General features: G+C 33.4%; 1 protein-coding gene across 8 annotated transcripts in view; it reads left to right on the top strand.

Annotated features, from left to right (window-relative positions):
• if (integrin subunit alpha inflated) overlaps positions 1-22224 on the top strand; it is a 104954-nt gene that overhangs the window by 4525 nt on the left and 78205 nt on the right. For 6 of the 8 annotated variants that reach the window (XM_075298329.1, XM_075298325.1, XM_075298331.1 and 3 more), the window contains exon 2: positions 7980-8569. In XM_075298329.1, the coding sequence (XP_075154444.1) occupies positions 8319-8569 (251 nt within the window). In that variant the 5' untranslated portion in view covers positions 7980-8318. Of the gene's footprint in view, positions 1-4636; positions 5301-7979; positions 8570-22224 lie in introns of those variants that run through there. The other 2 variants (XM_075298327.1, XM_075298328.1) reach the window with 2 other exon arrangements.

The raw sequence follows: 22224 nt of genomic DNA, 5'->3' as shown, positions 1-22224 counted from the left end.
TGTAAAGAAATTTGTCCTTACACTGAAAAAACAGTGAACCCACCCGGAAGAAAACTTTCGGTTAATTTTAGAAAATTTTGAATATTTGTAGAAAATTTTAACTAAACAGTATTACAGACGTTGGCTTCACGCCGATGTCATAAAAGTAAGTAAATATTTTTCGACAAATTCAAGAAAATTTATTACACATAACTAAGTTCTTTCACTTGTTAAAGAAAATTTTGTAGTTTGAAGGAAAAACTTGGAGTTCAAAATTGCAAGAATGTCTTTAGTGACATACGAAGTTCACGATGGACGCATTTTCGGTAAAATTTACAAATTTAAAGAAATTCTGAACTATTTTGTGGAAGACACGAATTTAGTTAATCTATATGCTTCATTTGAGTATATTTTTTTCCTCTGTTTTAGTTAATTTATCTAACGTACACAAAAAATTATTAGAGTAAAGGAAACTTTCTCCAAACTTAATAATTCCATGAACTAAAATAAAGTTAAATTGGCTTTAGTGAAATATAGAGTTCACTTTTTTTTGAGTGTAGTATTTTATTTTGTACATTATCCATAAGAACTCGTTTGCCAAACTTTTTTGAGTATACCAATATATCAAATTATTTATAATGGCTGTGAATATATATTTTCTATTATATATTTTTATTCCATTATATTTTCTTCGTGCTTATTTCTTTTTTCTCTTCCTCTCTCTATTTGTAATATAATTGTTATCAAATAAATTTAAAAGTTTTTTTTGTACTGACAGATATTATGCTATTATCGTCCAATATTCTGGACTATATCCAAATAAAGAAACAAATTTAGGCCTTACATTCACATTTCCTAAAACGTTTTCAAATTTCTTTAATTTAATTTAAATTGTGTAATTAATTTACAATCTTGACATTTCCAAAAAGAAATCGTAGAGTCTATGAAGTATTTTTAGATTTGTGTTTGTTCGTTTTTTTTCTGGTGTGTCCTCCCTCAACCACCTATCAATATCTCGCATTGCAGAGGGAAAAAAGCCCATGATCATCTATAAAAATAAAAGTTCTCAAAGTAAACTGAACTTTTATCTATTTTGTCTGCTTTGCAGTGAAAAAAAAAATCCATACAAAATTGGCCCCTCAATATTGAGGAAAGTTTGTGAGACAGCTGACTAATACCTTGGCGCGACGTACGAATACGTAAATTCGAAAACGAAACGAAACAGAAATTTTTGTTGATGCTGATACTGTGGCTCCGCTGATGATGCTGTTGGTGATGAGCAATTCATTAAAAAAAAAAGTTTAATGTGATGATGCTCTAAAAATAAATGTTTCGTTTTGGCTTTTTAACATTTCGATCAACATTTGCGTGTACGAAAAAAAATAGATAAGATTTTCCACAAAATAAATTCATCACAAGGCAACAGCGGAATAAGGCGTTAAAGAGAATATAAACAAGAAAATTATGACAAAAAAAATCCCATTGAACATCTGTTCATCTTTTTTTGATCCTCAACTTATGCAATTAATCGTCAATGCAAGATGGTGGAGGATGGCTATTGTATCCCCATTATACCATGGAATTGGTAGAAACTTTATTAATAGTTCATACAAAATGAGAACAAATCGATCATCATTCGAATTTCTTCGAATGATTTTGTTTTTTTTTCGATCAAATGATAGATTTTGATTTAGTTCATTGGAAGACCTAGAAAAGCGATCGAAATGAGCTCAATCGCAAACCAAAACCACCCACCCTTTTCTGTGTGCCTGGCCCCCCTCAACCACCAAACATCAGCCCCAGTTCGACACACTACACATTACCAGTGTTTCTACAAACATGGTTGGCATTTTAATTAAATTGTGGAAATGTGGTTTCAAAATTGGAAAACTACCTCATTTTATTCAGTTGGTGTTGTGTTGGTTGGCTAGTGTTTTTGGTGCGGTATTCCTAAGAATCGATCGATATGATATACCGCCCCATATGCCTTTGACCATTACCACCATTACGATATGATGGCAAGGGAGGAGGGAGGCTAGTGACTGAGTGGTTCAATTCATTTACAGCCGTTTATGAGCTTCTCAATTGGGTGTTAGTACTCAATTGAAAAAATTACGGCCTCCTTGATATTTGGCCCGCAAACCATAAGCATGCGGTGAGGTACTCTACTCTCTTGCTGCCCTCACTCCTCATTCGTCCATACTAAGTCACCTAACACATCTCAGTCAACTATGAGTTAATGGCGCCCACGTTTAAGCGTTTAATCGGCATTACTTTGTTTTTGTGGAGTTTTTTATTTCTTTATCAGAGTACGTGCATAGTGCACTGTGCAACACATTAACCCTTCAATTACCACCATACATGGAAGCATAGAAAGCATAAAACCACCAAATGTGCAATAAATGGCCAATAAAATTGACTTTTCGTTTTGGTCTGGGTAGGCAAGTCACTCACTGGATGGGTCAGCATTGATTGAGGAAATGTTAAGCGATGCCATAAATAAGTAAATAAGTGGATGTCATTTGGCAGCTAGAAAAAAAATGCATTTCAACATAGAACAATAACTTACTGATATGGGAAATAGTTGGGGTTTATGATAACCGTAAAAAGCTAGATTTCTAATCTTTGGATTAAAGATAAAAAAGTTGCATGCACTGGCGGAGATTTATTTTGGGTAGGTTGCGTTTTGAACAAACATTTCATGTACACTCAAAAAAAAGTGAGCCCACCTGGAAGGAAAATTTTCGAAAAATTAAACTAAACTTTATCACAAACGCCGATATGACAAAAATAAGCAAATATTTTTCGACAAATTCAAGGAAATTTATTAGATATGATTATTTTTGTTGTTTTAGTTTATCAGTCTTTTGTTTTCAAAATGCATTTATCCTCTATGATGAGACCGTTGTTGTACGAAGTACACTCAAAAAAGGGGCAGTAATGCCACCTGAACTTTATTTTAGTTCAAGAAGATTAGTTCATTTTAATTAAATTATGTCTAATGTGAGCAAATGTTCCTTATTAGAATAAATTATTGCTATCTTTAATGACATGAACTAAAAATAAAAAAAAAAAAAAATGTATACAAATATAGTGCACAATTTTACTAAAAAATAAAATAGTTCATATTTTCCTAAAATGGGAGAAGTTTGCTGAAATTGGGTTCATAGGTCTCTCAAATGAGTAAACTTTATAAACTTGTCTTGAACTTCGAACAGTGTTAAAGACATTTTAACAATTTTTAAATCCAATTTTTTTCTTCAACATATAAAATTATTATTATAAAAATATTATTTTTAATAAACTATCTTCAACTTGACCAAAAATTTTTACTTATTTGTAATATGTTGCAATTAGAAAACTATTTTAATTAAAATTATTATTTTTATTTTTGGGAAAATATGAATTTAGAGGATATTTATACCCCATTTGTGTATAATTTTTCCCCTTCTTTTATTCATTTAACACAAAAAAATTATTAAAGCCAAGAAAACTTTATAATATTGGAAGAATTTTAACTAAAACATAATAATTTCCAAGATTTAAAATAGAGCTAAATTGGCTTTAGTGCCCTGAAGGATTCACTGTTTTTTGAGTGTAGAATACTTCTTAAATTCCGTAGTTTTTTATTTTATTATACAGAACGATCCGCTCCATTTTCGTAGTTAAATTTAGTTTAGTTCCACTTCTCAAAAAAAATTATTTTCGATAGGTTTGAAACACAAGAATAGCTAATACAATTTCATTATATTTGTATCTCCAATATAAAATAAATACTTTTAACGATTTTTTATATTGTATATTGTTATTTGCAACAACTAAATTTAATAATTCATTCATAAAATTTTCTTGAAATCTGTTTGAATCGAATATACCCACGTAGTTATTGGAATTTCTATTTTTCATCGGGTCATATCGAAAATACCTCCAGTATTTCCGTTGCAAATTGACTTAACAATTTATTGTTTACTTTACTTTACAAAAAATTAAGGTCATTATTGGAATATATAGTATTCAAGAAGAGCAAGGCACAAACACCAAAACGCCAAAAACAAATGAGACCACCAACAAGCAGGCAACACTACCACCACCTACGTTACAATAAAAAAAAAATCATAAAAATAATGACAAGCAACAACTTGGTCCGAGAGTTAGCAGCACCTAGCATCTCAACCTACTCAATTTTGTGCGGATATGGATGAATGACAAGTTTGTTCGTCTATCTATTCATTCAAAAGAAATGCCTCAATACTAAAACTCAAATGCAAAATTTTTGAAATAAATCACAACAAAATACAATTGACACTGAAAAGGAGAGACAACAAAGACTATAAACAAGTGCAACTCGTTTTTTCGCCACTTCTTAATGTTCGAGATTAAATTCAATGATCATCAATTTAGTGTTGTTAAATAAACAAAACCTTTAAAAGCATACACAATAAAGAGAAGTTTATGCTAAAGTGAAAAAACGAAAACCCATTGAAGCAAAAAATCGAAAAATCCATAAAAATAAGCCAAAAGTGATGTCACGAAAGAAACAAAACAAAGCAAAAATCGAATGAGAAATTTTAAATGTAAAACATCAAAGTTGTTGCTATTATTGTTGCTATAGTTCTTGTCTTCTCAAAGATCTCTGCTGCTACTGTTGCAGCCGCTGGGTTGCTGTCATACGAGTAAACAAACACATCTCATATTCAGACACAGCACCAACAACAACATAGAGATACACAATACAAGCTCTTTTATGAGATAATTTTTGCCAAACAAACAAATGACCGCATGTTTGTGTGCTTGATTGGGAACGATCTGAGAGCGATACAGCCACAAACACAAAGTATCTGGAGGCGGCAAATGATTATTAGACAGTTTTTTTGCACAGCTCACCCATAAACCTAAGCAGCGCACACACTTGCATTTTCCCAATGGGGATGAGAACACAAAATTGCTTCGTTAGATCTTAAAAGTTCTAAATGAAATATATTTGGAGAATATTTTGTTTTATATTGAGAGCACCCAAGAACACAGACACAGTCTGTCAGTCAGTCAACAAATAAACGCCGTCGACTTTTAACCTCCTCAGCTACAGTCAGTTTCCGCCAACAGCCACATTCTTCTTCTTCGTCGTCATTATTAGCTTACGAATTCAGCTCCTAATAGTCTTATTGAGAAAAAACTGAAAACATTGATCATGATCGAATCTCTACTATTCAGAATTCTCGGAGATCTCGATTCTTGATCTCCAACTTAACACTGGAAGGAAGACAAGAAAAAAAAAAATACTCGCCAATTGTTTGTGGTGTTGGTGTGTGCGTGTGTGGTAGGTATAGTTGTATGTTCCTTTCATATTTCTATTGAACATTGAAACATGGAACAAGTTAATGTGTATCGATTTTGCGCAATTACGTCAGCAATAAAAGTTTAGCAGCATTCAAGTGATCGAGCTTTGTTGTATGTGCGTGTGTGTGTGTTTTTTTTTACATTGAATTTGTGATGTATGAAGCTCGTTGGCTTGTTCTATAGGCTCAATAAGTCCATCTTGAAAAATTTAATATATGACAAAGTATAAAAACAATTAACAATTATTGTTTATATTGTCGCGTCCGTAACGAGGTACAATTCTGTTTTCGTTTCGTCTTTTTAGAGCAACCTTGACTTGCTTTTGTAGATATAATAGATACATATGTGTCTAGGTGTAGATTTTTCAAAAATGTATAAAGTTTTTGTTTTGTGTGTTCTTTACACAGGGGCTCACAGGTTATAAAATAAATTTAAATTGCTACTATAAATGACAAAATATTCATGTTACGAAAGCTCCTTTCTATAAATCATTTTGCAACAGCATAACACTTTTGATTGTGTCTTTGTTATGACAAGAATGTTCGTATTTTATTTTTTCGAGTATATTATGATATTAGGTTAGGTTAGATATAACATAGTGGCAGCCCGATATTTCAGGCTCACTTAGACTATTCAGTCCATTGTGATACCACAGTGGTGAACTTCTCTCTTATCACTGAGTGCTGCCCGATTCTATGTTAAGCTCAATGACAAGGGACCTGATATTTATTATATTAACAGGTTGGCTGATAAGTCCCCGGTCTAACAAAGAAAAGCAAATTTTTTTGTCAAAATTCATTTTTATTATTCAACATAGTTCCCTTCAAGAGCGATACAACGATTATAACGACCTTCCAATTTTTTGATACCATTTTGGTAGTACTCCTTCGGTTTTGCCTCAAAATAGGCCTCAGTTTCGGCGGTCACCTCTTTATTGCAGCCAATTTTTTTCCCTGCGAGCATCCTTTTGAGGTCTGAGAACAAGAAAAAGTCGCTGGGGGCGTTCACCGTCCTCCGTGCTCATTTCACCACGCTTGAATTTTGCATACCAATCAATTATTGTTGATTTCCCTGGAGCAGAGTCCGGAAACTCGTTACCAAGCCAAGTTTTTGCTTGCACCGTATTTTTTCCCTTCAGAAAACAGTATTTTATCAAAACACGAAATTCCTTTTTTGGCCCATTTTTTTTCACAATAACAAAACTAATTAACTTACAGACATCAAATTTTGACACGAATCATTTGAAGATTGGTACTATATAAAAATAATATGCATTTAATACTGGCGACACCATCTATGTGTCAGACCGGGGACTTATCAGCCAACCTGTTATATTAGGTTTTCTTATAGGACTTATATTTTCAATTGTTCTTTTATCAGATTTTTCTTATAAACGTTTGATATGAAACCTTTTTCGTACTAAAGAACACAAAAAAGTGATGGTGCTTCGATAAAATTTTCTTTCCATTACCTACTGTAATTAACAACTTCTCAAATTGGTGTCGCACATTTTACAGCAATAGAATGCGACAGTTATCATCGATTTGTTTGAATCAAACCAGAGGTTAGAGTTTTGCCGACAATATAGCCCCTGTCACTTTGATATTTCCATACAGACTTTTGTTCTACCAATGAGTGAGAAGAAGAATGGGCATTGAAATCATAATTAAAAACACATTTTTTACCTTTTAACAAATTTTTGAAAAATTGAAATTTTACCTGCTCCAAAATCTCAGAAAGTATAACTCCAATTTGGAAATTATTGCACACTCGAAACTCATGGCCTCCATTCCCCAAAAATCCCCCACAAAAATGTTCCATGTTTTCCGTGACAAAGTAACATGCTTGAAAAATGCGAAATGATGCTTTTTAACTGCATACACATAGAGCTGAAAAGCAGCATTTTCCAGCCATTCTTATTTTTGTGAATCATTTAATTTTAAAAGATGAAATTGTGCACAATCAATTCCTTAAAACTCGTCATAAAAATCTATTTTTGTATAACTAATTAGAATACCGCAGGCACGGATTGTTTTGGTTTTCACTGGATTGTGTTCGTGGTTGAAAGCGTGGTTAATATAGAGTATAATTAATATTATTAAAATTCCGTAATGCAAATGTTGCTTCATCCTCAAAGACAATGGCATAAACAACTGAAAAATTATTTTCTCTTTGAACAGTGATGTGGTTAACAATCAAATAGAATTTCTCAATATATAAAGATTTTTGAAATATTCAATTTATGTGAGCCACTGTAAAAATTCTTTTTGTTTTACCATCTCAAAAAGGTTTGTTCATGTGAATGTCATCATCAATCTGCGGCAATGTGGCGTTGTAATGATAGTTAGGTAATATGATAGTTTTCAATTGTTTGGTAGGAAAAAAAACTATCTTGGCACATTTACACTCACCCAATGAGATAAGGTTGTCAAGATGTTATGTGTCTCATCATCCAAATCAGAACAAGATGTGAATGAATATTGCGTGAGTTTTCTCCTCCTCTGAAACTGACAAAAGACCTTGGGCAAGATTTTAAAGAAAATTGAATGGAATATAAATCTCGTATATTGTCATTCACAACAGCAGTGAAATAACAACAACAACAATAATAGGAACCACGAAATTCATCTTATTACTGTGTATTTTCAATTTTGACATTTTAGGCAGATTACCTTATAACAGCAACAACAACAACAACAATCATCACCATCATCTCGACTATAAAAAAATCGTTAACGAACCCCCAAAACGACAAACACTACTCTCGCGCCAAATAATGATGAATTCTAATTAAGTTGTTCGTTCATTCATAAAAAAATAAATCCCTTCCACAAAATCGGAAACAAAAAAATTGTGCGTACCCAGTTATTGATCGATACACAATTAAAAAAAAAAAAACAACAAAAATAAAATAATAACAAAAGACACCATCAACACGCTATAGCGCATCTCCAACACGCATTATAATCGAAGCTGAGAGATAATACAACACAGAAGTCACCATGAAAAGACTATTCCAAGCGACCACACGACAGCGGTCGTTACCGGCGGCACGCCATAGCAATAACTATTACATCACCAAAACTACCTCGGGATGGATGATCTTATTGGCCATCTGCTGTTCGATGTTAGTGTGGCCTTTGGCCACGGCCTACAATGTTGATATACCCACGTATGTCATCCACCAGCGGCCAGAACATAGTACCATGTTTGGCTTTAGTATTGCCCTGCACAAAGGTTCATACCAAAATTCGTAAGTATTTCCTCTGTTTTAGTTTGTAAGATATAAACATCTGTGTGCACATTTAGACTCTAAAAGGCAATTAACAAACAATTGTCAGTTATTAGCTGATTGCCAACGAAACTAATTATGCAAAAGCCTTGATCTTCAACTTGTAATAAAACAATACATTCATTAAACAAAGAAAACGGTTTAATTTTCAAATGCGCTCTTAATTTTTAATAAAAAAAAAATAACTACATAATATGCATTTTGGATGTTGCATTGTTGGAGGGACTATAAAAATTAAAATTTAGAATTTGATTAAATTAGATATACCTGTTGCTTTTGGCCAACATTAAAAAAAATTGTCAACAAATATGTTACATACTGCGCCTCCAGTCTGTCCTGTATAAGAAATAGATCCAGTATATAAAACAATGTTGGGGAATTATACCAACCATGTTCCATTTTGCTATTAGGTTTGTTGACATATGTCTATCAGAAAAAATGGGACCCTGCACCGAAAAAAAAGTGAACTGTTTTATAGGAAAAATGAACTACCTCGCACGAAAATTGAACTAAATTTTACTCCACATTTTGAGATTTCCACAAAGCGTTGTTAAAACCAGGAAATTTTAATGCCCTGTTGTACTTTTTAACTGCAGTTCACGAAATTACATCATCTCATAGAATAAAAAATGAACTATAAGTAAAGAAGAAAATCATTGGCGCACAAATCATGACCATTTTAACCATACAGAAGTTCATTCTTACTATTTTTGGGAATCGTACGAAAAATTTCAGTTGTTTTAGTTCATACTGAACTTATGTGTACGGTCATTGAACTTTATACTCACGTTTAATTCATAAAATTTTTGAGACATACTTAAAAAAAGCAAGATTTCATTAAGCTGTGGAAAATTTCGATAAAAATAATAAAAACATTTACCACAAGCAAATACATTTTTTCCAATAAAAATAAGTTAAATTTTGCGTTAGTTTAACTACGGAAATTTTTTTCTGTGTGGGCTGCAATTTATACATAATAATTGTTGTATCTACAGTCTAGACAATTTTTTTTTTCGATGTATATATTCCACAATCATTTTATGACATATTTATCATGGCCTACTCAACTGTTGGTGGTTACATATTTATTTTTATCTAAGGACCAAAATAGAAAATATTATTCAAGTCAGTCTGAATTTGGAAATTTAGAATCGAAACATATTGATATATTCTAACGATATGACGTAGATATTGCTGCAGTCTCACAGAAGTAGAATTAAAATGAATACAATTAAATTAATATGCATTTTAAGTGAAATAAATTTCAATGAAAAATGTGACTTTTGATACCAAAAAAATTAGCTTTTTTCTAGCTATTTTTAGTTTTTTCAGCTAGTTTTTGGGCAAATCTAGCGGTTTTTGGCGAAACAATTCTGGCAACGCTGTGACGATCACGTTTGTAGTGACGACGAAGGAGAATCGCACTTTTGAAGAATTTCATCATCGCATGGATGAAAGAGAATAATCGCAGATACGAAAAACATAATCGCATAGATGAAATACTTTCATCACCTGGGCGTGCAATGGGAAGTCAATATGTTCGTCACAGCGATCAATTACAATTCATCGTCATGAGGAAAAAGTCATCACCGGGATGAACTGTTACGTTAGCTCATTTTTGACGAAAAATTCGTCACCGGGACGAAACAATTCGTTCTCATGACGTACGTTTTCCTTTCAGTGTGGGCTGCAATTTATGCATAATAATTGTTGTAAAGGGTGATTTGTTAAGAGCTTGATAACTTTTTTTAAAAAAAAAACGCATAAAATTTGCAAAATCTCATCGGTTCTTTATTTGAAACGTTAGATTGGTCCATGACATTTACTTTTTGAAGATAATTTCATTTAAATGTTGACCGCGGCTGCGTCTTAGGTGGTCCATTCGGAAAGTCCAATTTTGGGCAACTTTTTCGAGCATTTCGGCCGGAATAGCCCGAATTTCTTCGGAAATGTTGTCTTCCAAAGCTGGAATAGTTGCTGGCTTATTTCTGTAGACTTTAGACTTGACGTAGCCCCACAAAAAATAGTCTAAAGGCGTCAAATCGCATGATCTTGGTGGCCAACTTACCGGTCCATTTCTTGAGATGAATTGTTCTCCGAAGTTTTCCCTCAAAATGGCCATAGAATCGCGAGCTGTGTGGCATGTAGCGCCATCTTGTTGAAACCACATGTCAACCAAGTTCAGTTCTTCCATTTTTGGCAACAAAAAGTTTGTTAGCATCGAACGATAGCGATCGCCATTCACCGTAACGTTGCGTCCAACAGCATCTTTGAAAAAATACGGTCCAATGATTCCACCAGCGTACAAACCACACCAAACAGTGCATTTTTCGGGATGCATGGGCAGTTCTTGAACGGCTTCTGGTTGCTCTTCACTCCAAATGCGGCAATTTTGCTTATTTACGTAGCCATTCAACCAGAAATGAGCCTCATCGCTGAACAAAATTTGTCGATAAAAAAGCGGATTTTCTGCCAACTTTTCTAGGGCCCATTCACTGAAAATTCGACGTTGTGGCAGATCGTTCGGCTATTCATGATGAAATGTCAAAGCATACTGAGCATCTTTCTCTTTGACACCATGTCTGAAATCCCACGTGATCTGTCAAATACTAATGCATGAAAATCCTAACCTCAAAAGAATCACCCTTTATCTACACGCAGAGAAGGAATATGATCACCTCAAACATGTTTCAAGAGCAAAATGTTATTTTTGTATGGTGACCATGTAACATGTTTGTCACTAAAATGTTATTTTCTCTTCAAATATAACCTGCTTGCCGAAATCAGATACATGATTTCCGAGAAAATAACATGGTTGCGAAAACTATGTTACATGGTCACCACACAAAAATAACATTTTGCTCTTAAAACATGTTTGAGGTGATCATATTCGTTCTCTGGGTGTACAGTCTAGACAATTTTTTTTGATGTACATATATATTCCACATCATTTTATGACATATTTATCATGGCCTACTCAACTGTTGGTGGTTACATATTTATTTTTATCTAAGGAATTAACCAAAATAGAAAATATTATTTTTAACGAGATGTATTCAAGAATTCCCCGTATTGATAAATGCGGTATTTTATCCGTATCACAGTGGTGATGTGATAGTGGTGGATATTACCTACATGATGCTCGTGTGTAATCTGACAAATAATTGTGCTTAAATAGTCAAATGACAATAACAACAATAGCAATAAAATACACAGATTTACTTGTTAGATACAAATCAACAAGCACCGCAATACTTCACCCATACATTGAACTTAGGCTCACCTACAATAGCTAGCAAAGATAAGGAAGGTAGGTGGCTTGACTGGTTAGGAAGAAATAAAAGATAAACAAGGAAATACTCCCATACGCGCGACCTCTCATACATTCTTTACAGATAGCAAACGAATTACTATGAATTTTCTTGGATGCTGTAAGCAAATAAAATAAGTCACCGATAACCTACACATAAACAACATAGAGAGGGGAGTAGAAGTAATTTAAGGTGTACTTCATATTAGTGTGAGAATACTCTCATCAAACTAACATTAATAATATTTCAAAATAACAGTGACTTAAATCTCTTCTCTAATTTCAAAGGTCTCTTTTCATCTAAGTAAAGTTGATAAATGATTAAAGAAAAATATTTGGGGAAATATTTTATGGAAATAATGAAAAGAATTTAGGAGTGTGGTATTATCAGGGCAAGATTGAAAAGAATAAACCATACTTATTTTTATTTCCATTTAAATTTGATGTATTTAGGGGAGTGTATGCGTGTGGTTATTATGGCTGATGTTTATGGGAAAATTCCTTAGCAATCAGCCATGCATTTCAAAATAGGAGCAATGATTTAAATGGTCGCGGGGATTTAAAATCCAAATATGTTCTCTGAAATATTTCATATTTGTATACAATACTGGATGAGTATAACTTCTAAGATAGCCTTAAAGATTTCACGGTAATATGCCAGTGTATTGTATGTATGTACATATGTACCTTATGAAAATGCACCCACCAAAAGAATGAAATATGAACACATATACCGACAGATCTATAAGAGGTTGTATGGATAGATGGATGTGCATTATGCTCCTTCACTCTCCCACTCTCTAGGTTAGTGTTTTAGAAACTGTCAGTACTCTATTGCTTATGATTTGTTTACTCTGATAGCCTTTTGATCTTCTCTCTTGAATAGCACTTTTTCTCCTATAAATATACACAGATCAGAGTGCTTGTGAAAGCGCCGCAACTGTTTGAATCACCATCATAGACTTTACATTAATCAATGTTTTTTTTGGCCTGGGCATCAGATTTTCTTCCTTTGGACGGATTAACAGTTAATGTCAAAAGTCGACTATTCAGATTTTTATGGCAAACCTATTTGCAAAGTAACACCACATATACACATAGTATGTATGGTAAAGCTTTTAAAAAATATATTTTTAAACATTAAAGGGGCTGAGTTGAATTTGCGTCTGTCCCAGGGCATACTCGCACAACGAAGGCGATTGCTTTCAAGTTTTGGATAAACTTCCACTAGTGTCGAAATTTTTGGGATTTCTTTTTATTACCTTAAAAAGTTAAGAAATTTATTTGTTTGTTTATTTTTAAAATGAATTCATGTGTACATACCTATATATGTAATTACAATTACCTATACATGTATGGGTATATTTATCTGCATAAAACCTAGCGCACACATGAAAGGTGTTTTGTACATTAGGTGGCCTCAGCACTTCAAGGTATATTTAATAATTTAAGTGCTACTAAATTGGGGTTTTACAGGAAAAATCATATATGGCCATGAATACTGTATTATTTTAAGAAAATAAAACTTTTTGAATTGAGTCATTGGTCTATTCCCTCGATGTTATGTTAGGATCAGAGAATGAAGCCGACCCATTTTTGCCGGCGGCGGCTGACACTAATTTTTTGCCTCCGGCGGCGGCGGCTTGATGGCTAAGCCGATATAAATTCGTCTATTCGGCGGCGGACAATTATCCATTATAAAATCGATTTGAGGTAATCCGAATGGTAATGAGATTAGTTGTACAACCAAACTTACAATCAAATTTTCATTTCATTTACATTTTCTGAGCTAAATGGTTGCAAAGCTATTATAGAAACATGATACTGATGGATTTTGGGTTGAAAGTTAAACATTTTAACAAAAAATACAACAATTATTAATACATTTTTCTGATTTAAATCAATATTTTTGATTACTTGGCGGCTAATTATGAGTCGAGATGAGTCGATATATTCGGCGGCGGCTTCGGCTGGAAGAAACTGGTCGGCGGCGGCTAAAATCGGCGGCGCGACTCGGCGGCTTCATTCTCTGGTTAGGATAGATTAGGTGTGACAACCTACTGAACTTCACTCTTATCAATGAGGGCTGCCCTATTCTATGTTTAGCTCAATGGCAAGCAACCTTCGAGTCCGAACGAACGTTCAGCATTACTGTGACGTTGTGAAAAAACACTCGGATAATCACCCAGGAAAGAGGTTTTGATATTCGGCCAGAATTTGGATTTAATTCATGATGCGTTGTATGCAACATGAATATGCTAACTTAGAAAGAAAGAAAAACCTTACTTTATTCTTATTTGGCACTTTTAACTTTGATTTCCACATAATCTTACTACAAGCCTGTGGAAGTAACTTATTGAAAAATTGTTCTGATAAATTTCGCCAGCATTTCTGAGGAATGCAACAACACCATAATATTTGTTCACTTTTGCTTGTTATATTATTTCATTTCATTTTGATACCCTAGACTACAATTAAAAATTTGTCTATTAAATTAGTAGTTGTAGACGAAAAAACTGATCAAATCAGAATCAACATCCTAATCGATATTGGTCTAACTGTTCTCTATCATTACTCTCAACCGGAGAATAAAAATGAGCACATTTTTTTCCAAAATATTACATGAAATTGCCAATCTCGGGATTGTTTTACTATTTTATTCGTAGAAACACGATTAGGAAATTTTAAATCTCTTCGTAAAAATGCAATATTCGGAAAAGGATTTAAGATTCTACAAAATCTGCCTTATATTTCTTACCCGCCAATTCTCTTACTGGATTTTGATCATTACGTGGTGCTAAATGCAATGTTAATTGGGAGTTGATGTAATTTTAACATTTGAGTTGTTGAAAGGCCCCCTAATATATTTAAATATTGGCCATATGAATAAACATACGCACACACACACACACCACACACCAGAATATACCGTACCATGTAGTATGTTCGAAATCTGTAACTTACAGTGTATTATTATGTTTGTGTGTCCCAAATAGCTTTTAATGGTCTGCTAAAATATTTACATTGTTCTTGTCTATAGCTCGCTTCTTTGACCAGAAATTCAAGGGAAAAATTGGGAATAAATTCAAAATTACTCAGAATGGTAAAAAAAGTTCTAAATAAGCAAAGAATAACACTCACACTTGATGTAGACTCTAGAATGAGATGGTAAAGGGGAACGGAAGATATACAATACAAGAATAGCTGGCATAGCAAAAGATTACCTAGCTAAAGTTACGAAAATACAAATAAATTTATTTAAAAAAACCCGAATGGCTAAGTGGATGATCTAGAAAGCCGCCATGGAATGACAACAAGATTTAATAGTTGATTTTTCTTGTTTCTAATATACTTTCGAATACCTTCTTGAAAGCCCGTGTGTTATTGAACTCTCTTTACCGGAAGTATAATGGAAATATACTTATCCCTTTGATTTGTCAGCGCTTTGTGAAATTTATGTATTTGCTTAACAATTTGTCAAACCATTGACAAGCAGTGCAAGTTAAACATGTGTTTCTACTCTTCCACAAATACTTTGGAAATCATCCACTTTTAGCCACTTGACTCAATACTTCAGATAATAATGCCAAAAGTGGAGAACAGGCCATCGATTCAAGTTTGCAATTTTGTCAATGCGAACAAACCAAATCGCGCAAATATTGGGTCATACTTACCTTAAAAGGACCTAAAGATCGTGGCAAGATATCACAGGCCACCAGACAAACTGACACCAGGCATCGTATTGGCTTCATTTGGGAGAACCAGAACTCGGGAAAGCTAAAGTGATCCATACCTCCGGCCATCTCATACATGTTGGAAATGTCCAGTGAGGCCACTAATTAGTATGAAGAAGTCTAGTGCATTACAACTTGGCCAAGAACAAATTGTGGTATAAAGCCATAAAGCGATTGATTGACCCATTCAAGATGTCCATTGGCATCTTGTTTGTGTTCTGTGCGTGTGGTTGTTAGGGGGCCAACATGGTTAAGTAGTGCAACGGCTGAGGCCGACAAGACAATGAACGAAAATTACCAATTTTGGTTTGGACACATTTTTCAAATGACCACAAGAGTTGCATACAAGTTGCCGAGATATGGAGAAGACGACAACTGCTACTATCATTGGCAAGGCAAGCTCAAGATTCAATACGGACTTTGACATACATTCTTCACCACCAAGAAAAATGGAAAACAACTGATGGTGTTTGTTTTCTGGTAGCATAATATAGATGGTGTATAAAGTTGTTGTGGTCACATTAGCGGGAACCAAATTAAGAAGCAGACCCATTTCAATTGATGCCATTTTTCACTAACTGGCTAAACAAATCATTTATTTTTATGGAATGTTTATTTTGTTTCTATTTGCTTGTGGATTGAATTAGAAGTTCTCTTACTTACAAAACTTGAAATGATTGTAGTAAACCAAATGTTTTCTTCAGTGTTTCTTTTTATGGATATGCATATCATACCCTCAGCAAAATTGCTGATCCACCAAAACTAAAACTGCTCGATCGGTCTATAAACGTCTTTGTGACAAAACTATGAAAATTATAACGAGGGTAATAAGGAACTTCTATTTGTGCAGCTATACCAGACCTTCTATTGATGTTGCCTCGAAATTTCGCACAGTTGTTCAAAAACGCTTTTTTATCAATTCTGCAACTTTTCAATGGATAAATATGTAAATAAGGTTTATGTGTGAAAGATGGAGTGTTCACGCATAAGTTTGAGGTTTCCTGGTGGATGGGATGTTCTATGGGCGTTGATAGTGTAAAATTTCGCGTTATCTTGATATCTGGTAGAAATTATCAAAATTTTCAAAATGTTCATTTTCCCTGGGAATAAAATCCTCCTATTCTAAACAGTAGGGGAAGGGAATAACATGGGAGAAATAATTCAATGTATTCGAAGACAGCTGTTTTACTTCAACTGTTTTATTTTAATAAATTTTTAATATTAAAATTTTGAATTGAAATTGTACTAAATTGATGTAAAAGTTGAATTAAACGCGAAAAACGTCAAAAATGTTTAGTGCCGTGTTTATGGTAGTAGCTGAGGAGAGGCGTATCTACGTAACAAGGTCTAAAGGATAGAAAGGAGAAAGCTACGCGATGCCATTAACCCACTTGAGTTGCCTGAAACGTTGTAACTACATACTTATACATGAAGAGGTTGTTACTTAGTTCATGGGATTTATAGGGTTAAAGTGGCAGCCCGATTTGATTCGGACTCACTTAGACCATTCAGTCCATTGTGATACAATATTATAGGGTAAATAATCCAGCCTTCAAATACCTGTTGGATGTATTAGCAGCCCACATTCCACCTCAACGCAAATCTTTTGCATTATCTCCACTAGTAAGATTAGGTGCTACGCTTCTTTGTCGAAGGTGGCTACCAAAAAGGGCGTAGGAAAGATCGAGACATATCTGTGGCCCAGAGTAGCCTGAACAAAGTTCATAAAGAAGTCATAAATATATTTAAAGAACACCTATGCCCGAATTGGATATATTTCATCAAAACGGAAGAAGAAAACTAGTAAATTTCTTCAGCTTTTTACGCCACGCGGGACACATGTTCGCATTATTGCTCCTTTAAGAAACAAGCACATACATTAAAACAGGAAGGGATACTATAACCTAGTTTAAATGTAAAACCTTTTTTTCTATATAAAAGAATTTTTAAAATATGTACAGATCTGTGACCATGAGATGAGCATTCGGTAGTTGAATGCATCCCATAATCAATTTTAATTTAAGGGTTTTGACCGGAAATCGGTTACAACACCCTTGATTTTTTTTGGGGGAATTATTCCCAAAAAATATCATCGTTTTTGCCTTTTTATTGTCAGTTGTAATACCAATTTTTCCCCAAGGGAAAAATTTCCCATTTTCGAAGTTGGTTTAAAATAAGGGAAAAGGGAATAAAGAAAAATTCCCCAGGGAGATTTTGTTTAGAATAGGGGAACAGGGAATAGGGAAAAAATTCCCAGGGAGTTGTTATTGAGAATTGGGCTAGTAATCTCAAAAACAGACCAAATTTTGAACTATTTTCGAAAATGATTCTTTCGTCCATTTTTTCTCTTGAATTTGTCGTCTATTTTCGTCAAGAATTTTATAATTCACTCACAAAATTGACAATTTTTCAGATAAAAAAGTTAGTATTGTAAAATTTCCAAATGGTGATAAAGAACTTGATTCTTTGCTGCAAAGGACGAAATCAATTTCGGTTCCCATCGTCAAATGTTTCGTTTTTTATCACAGCAAAAGAGAAAAGTCCTAATAAAACGGTCTACATATGTAGACCATTACAAAAAATAAATAAGGATCCATATCTTTATAAGTTCAATCCATCGATCAGGACATGATGAGGAGACCTATTTTCAACGCCCTAGTATCCAGGGACAAAGTAGGCAAACAGAAACGTATACCCATATATAGACCTTTACAAAAGTAAATAAGGATCCATATCTTTATAAGTTCTATCCATCGATCAAGACAGAATGAGGAGACCTATTTTCAACGCCCTAGTATCCAGGGACATAGTAGGCAAACAGAAACTTGCTAGCTTATAGAAAGCATTTGTCAGCTTACACAAAAGAAAAAAATGAATTGATATTTTTATCCATTAATGAGTACACGCAGGGAGGGAATATGATCACCTCCTTGAGAAAATGTTAAATTTAGATGGGGAGAGAACAAAATTTTTGCGCAAAAATGCTGTTTTCTCGCCAAATATGAAATGGTTGGCGAAAACAGATACATAAGTCCGATAAAATAACATGGTTGCGACGAATATGCTACATGTTCACCGTTCGAAAATAACATTTTGCTCTAGGAGGTGACCATCATATAATAAAAAATAATAGAATAATTTTTTTTCTTCAAAAAATCAATTGGGAGCGACTGTGCTTTGAGGGTTCAAAATATAGCTTCAGAGAAAATATGTTTTAGTGCGTGTAAGTTAAAAAATGTTTTTCGCAAAATAAATTTAAATGAAAAATTTAAATTTTGGGATATTTGAAATTCCATTACCTTAAATAACCCATAATGTCATAGACAATATCATTTGTATTTTTGATCCTGTTATTCATTGAATCTACCCTAAATACATTTGTGATTCTAGTCCTGCAAATCCAATTTAAAAATCATGACTTGCAATTTAAACTCTAGACTATTTGATTTGCAATAAATAATAGAAGTGTGCCCAAACATTCACATTTGGAAAATGAAATTTCCTAGGAAAAGATCTGTATTCGGGGGCATTTCGATTGTGTTTGCTCTTAAGGCTTGAGGCTCATTTTGGTGTTCTAAGCAAACTCGAATTGACACAAACATCGATTGATACGATCACGAGTAGCCTGGGTTCTTTTGTTTTGAACCTAAACAAACAAATTATCTGATATACTACATTGACGTGGCATGGCATGCATGAGTAAATACGAAAACAATATTTCCTTGTTACTTTCCCATTTCCACATATACCCAAGAGTGGTAGAGGCGGAAATTGGTTTGCCGCAGGTCAGTAAGAATTTATTTTCCTCAACTATCGTCAGCATAGTTGACAAACAAGCAATTACTTTGCCACCAAAATCCTAAAAATAACATCAACGCCACCACCACCACCGCCACCATTAGCAGCAACAACAACATTGATGGTTAGTTTATCAGTGGGAACAATCGTTATTCCAGAAAATGACAATAGCACCAAAAACAATATGGGAAACGCCAGGCAAAAACCATTGACAACAAGAAAATACATGAACTACGCGCATGCGTAGATGTATGTCCTGCATTTCAAGCATTTTTTTCAAAGTGGAAACTCTCAGATTAAATACACAAATCCTAGAGTTACCTTTCGATTGATCAATGCTTCGATAGGGATCAATTACTCAGCTTTACCGAATGTTTAACGCCCCTGCCTGCCTGCCTGCCTGTTAGAGGGTATTTCAAGCAGCCCAGGCAATGTTTAATTTTTATTTCATTGTTTATCTGATCCTGGTAAACATCATAAATACCAGAATACGTGAGCTTCTTTATATGTTGTCGGTTTGAATTGAATCATCCAGAAATCTTCTGATTTTCTTTTGATTACTGGCGTCAAGCCTTCGACTAGAGTGTGATAGCGGATGGAGACAATTTTAACGCCAATTGATTGTGTATCGTGATTAAATTGTAACGTAAATGTGTGTTGGGGCCTAGGATTAAACATCGTCGAATGGGGTCTCTATTCTAATTAAAATTCGTAAAACGTTCCTGACTGGAACTTCACAACAATCTATTAATCAGGTTTATTTTAAATAATCGCTAAAAAATCTGAACGTGCCACCGGAGATCAATGTTTTAAATTACATGAAAAGATTAAGCTAAAATAAGGAATTGTTCAATCGTTATAAAAATTGAAAACATTACAAACAAATTAAAAACTGTTCAACTAATTCGAAATATGCCCGTGAATGCCTAAAATTTCCCAATGAGATGGTTGAGAAAGTGAAGCCGCGCCTGATTTTGATGAGAACATCCCGTTTAAAAACTATACAATTTTCAACCGTATCTCCTAAATCTGGCATAATATATATATGGGAGCTATATCTAAATCTGAATCGATTTGAACCAAATTTACTAAGATGTTAATTCCACTTTCAGTGCAAAATTCCAAGTAAATCGGAATGAAACTTTGGCCTCCGGTCAACATATGAATCTAAATCGGGCATAAGATATATATAGGAGCTATATCTAAATCTGAACTCATTTCTTGGCGATGCTATCATGTGTACTCCTTGTGCAAAATTTTAAGCAAATCAAAGTGAATCTTTGGTCTCCGGGCCCATATAAGTGCATATTGCGCGAAAGATATATGTATATAGAAGCTACAAATAAATCTGAACCGATTTGGCTTATATTTTGCGAGTTTTACGAGACTCGGAAAAAAATCGGATGTACGAAATTTGAAGAAGTTCGGTATAAATACGTCAATTATTACCAAATCTGCAGATATATCTAAATCAGAAACTATTTTTTTCGAAAATCAATAGGGATCGTCTCTGAATCGAAGTAAGCCTATGTGCCAAATTTTAGGATGATCGGACACCCAGAAAAAAGTGACCCCTTCTTTAAGTTAAAATGAACTCATTGTGAAGAAAGTTGAACTTCGTATAGCGCCAAAGACATTTTTATTTGTTTGAACGATGTGATTTTCGTAGAAATTAGGAATAATGCATTCCATATATTAGTTAACATTTTCCTATATTTATATACCACTATACTACAGAATGAAAAAATTTAACTAATTTGAATTCATATATGGAATGATTTTATTGAAATTTTTTCATTCATTTCGACAAATCTTACACATTTGTGGTAAAACTTTTACTTCATAATTAGAACTGCTTACCTTCGTTTTTAAATACAATTTTATTTATTTCTATAAGCAATTTTATCTTCAATAAAAGACATGTTTTATTAATATATTGAATATATTTATTAAGAATCAACAGCATCGAATCTCTTTGAAATATTAGTTTATTATTCCACTATTTCCAATTTCCGTGTGATATTATCAACTGTAAAACGCACTTTTTCTTCTTCTTGTACTTTTCACTTTTAATAAGTTGCTGCCTAACGATTTTGTCCTCCTTTTACAATTTCAATACCTACAAATATAAAAAATCATAAAACATTTTTGTTGCAAAAGGTTAGCGTCACTGAATATTACCTGATAATTGAAGATTCCAAAATGAAGACAAATGAAAGGGTTGTTATTCTGCTGGTGTTTTCTTTCTTTATACACTATCACGAACATTGATAGATTTATTTAAAAAAAAAACGAAAATTTTTCTCACTAATTTAAAATAACAAATATTTTATATATTTTATTTGTTATTTATTATATTATTTTACCATATTATTTTTTAACAATCTCTCCGAAACAACGCGATTCCAACTAAAAAAACAACAGACGCGCAAATATATCGATTACACCCACGCGCAAACACATCGATTACGATGACAGGTATCGATTACAGGTAGACAATAGAAAAAATTTCCTATATTCTAACAAGTGTGTTTCCTTAAGTTTTGAAAGGATTGCATACTTCTTAGTACGAATGAACTAAAATATTTTTCTATGCCAAGTGTTGTTCGTATGTATGAAAAACTTTCTATTATAAAGGAAGTCGCAATTATCATTTTATAAGAAATTTTACTAATTTTGAGGAAACTTGGTTTTAGTTCGGTTTTTGTTTATTTTTACGAATGCTTTGTTATCGGCGAATAAAATTTTCTTTTTCAGTAGTAAATTCTTATACC

The sequence above is a fragment of the Haematobia irritans genome, chromosome 3, assembly GCF_050003625.1.
Source record: "Haematobia irritans isolate KBUSLIRL chromosome 3, ASM5000362v1, whole genome shotgun sequence".
NCBI classification, from domain to species: domain Eukaryota; kingdom Metazoa; phylum Arthropoda; class Insecta; order Diptera; family Muscidae; genus Haematobia; species Haematobia irritans.
Note: the sequence above shows the minus strand (reverse complement) of the source record. Positions and strands in the feature narration are given on the sequence as shown.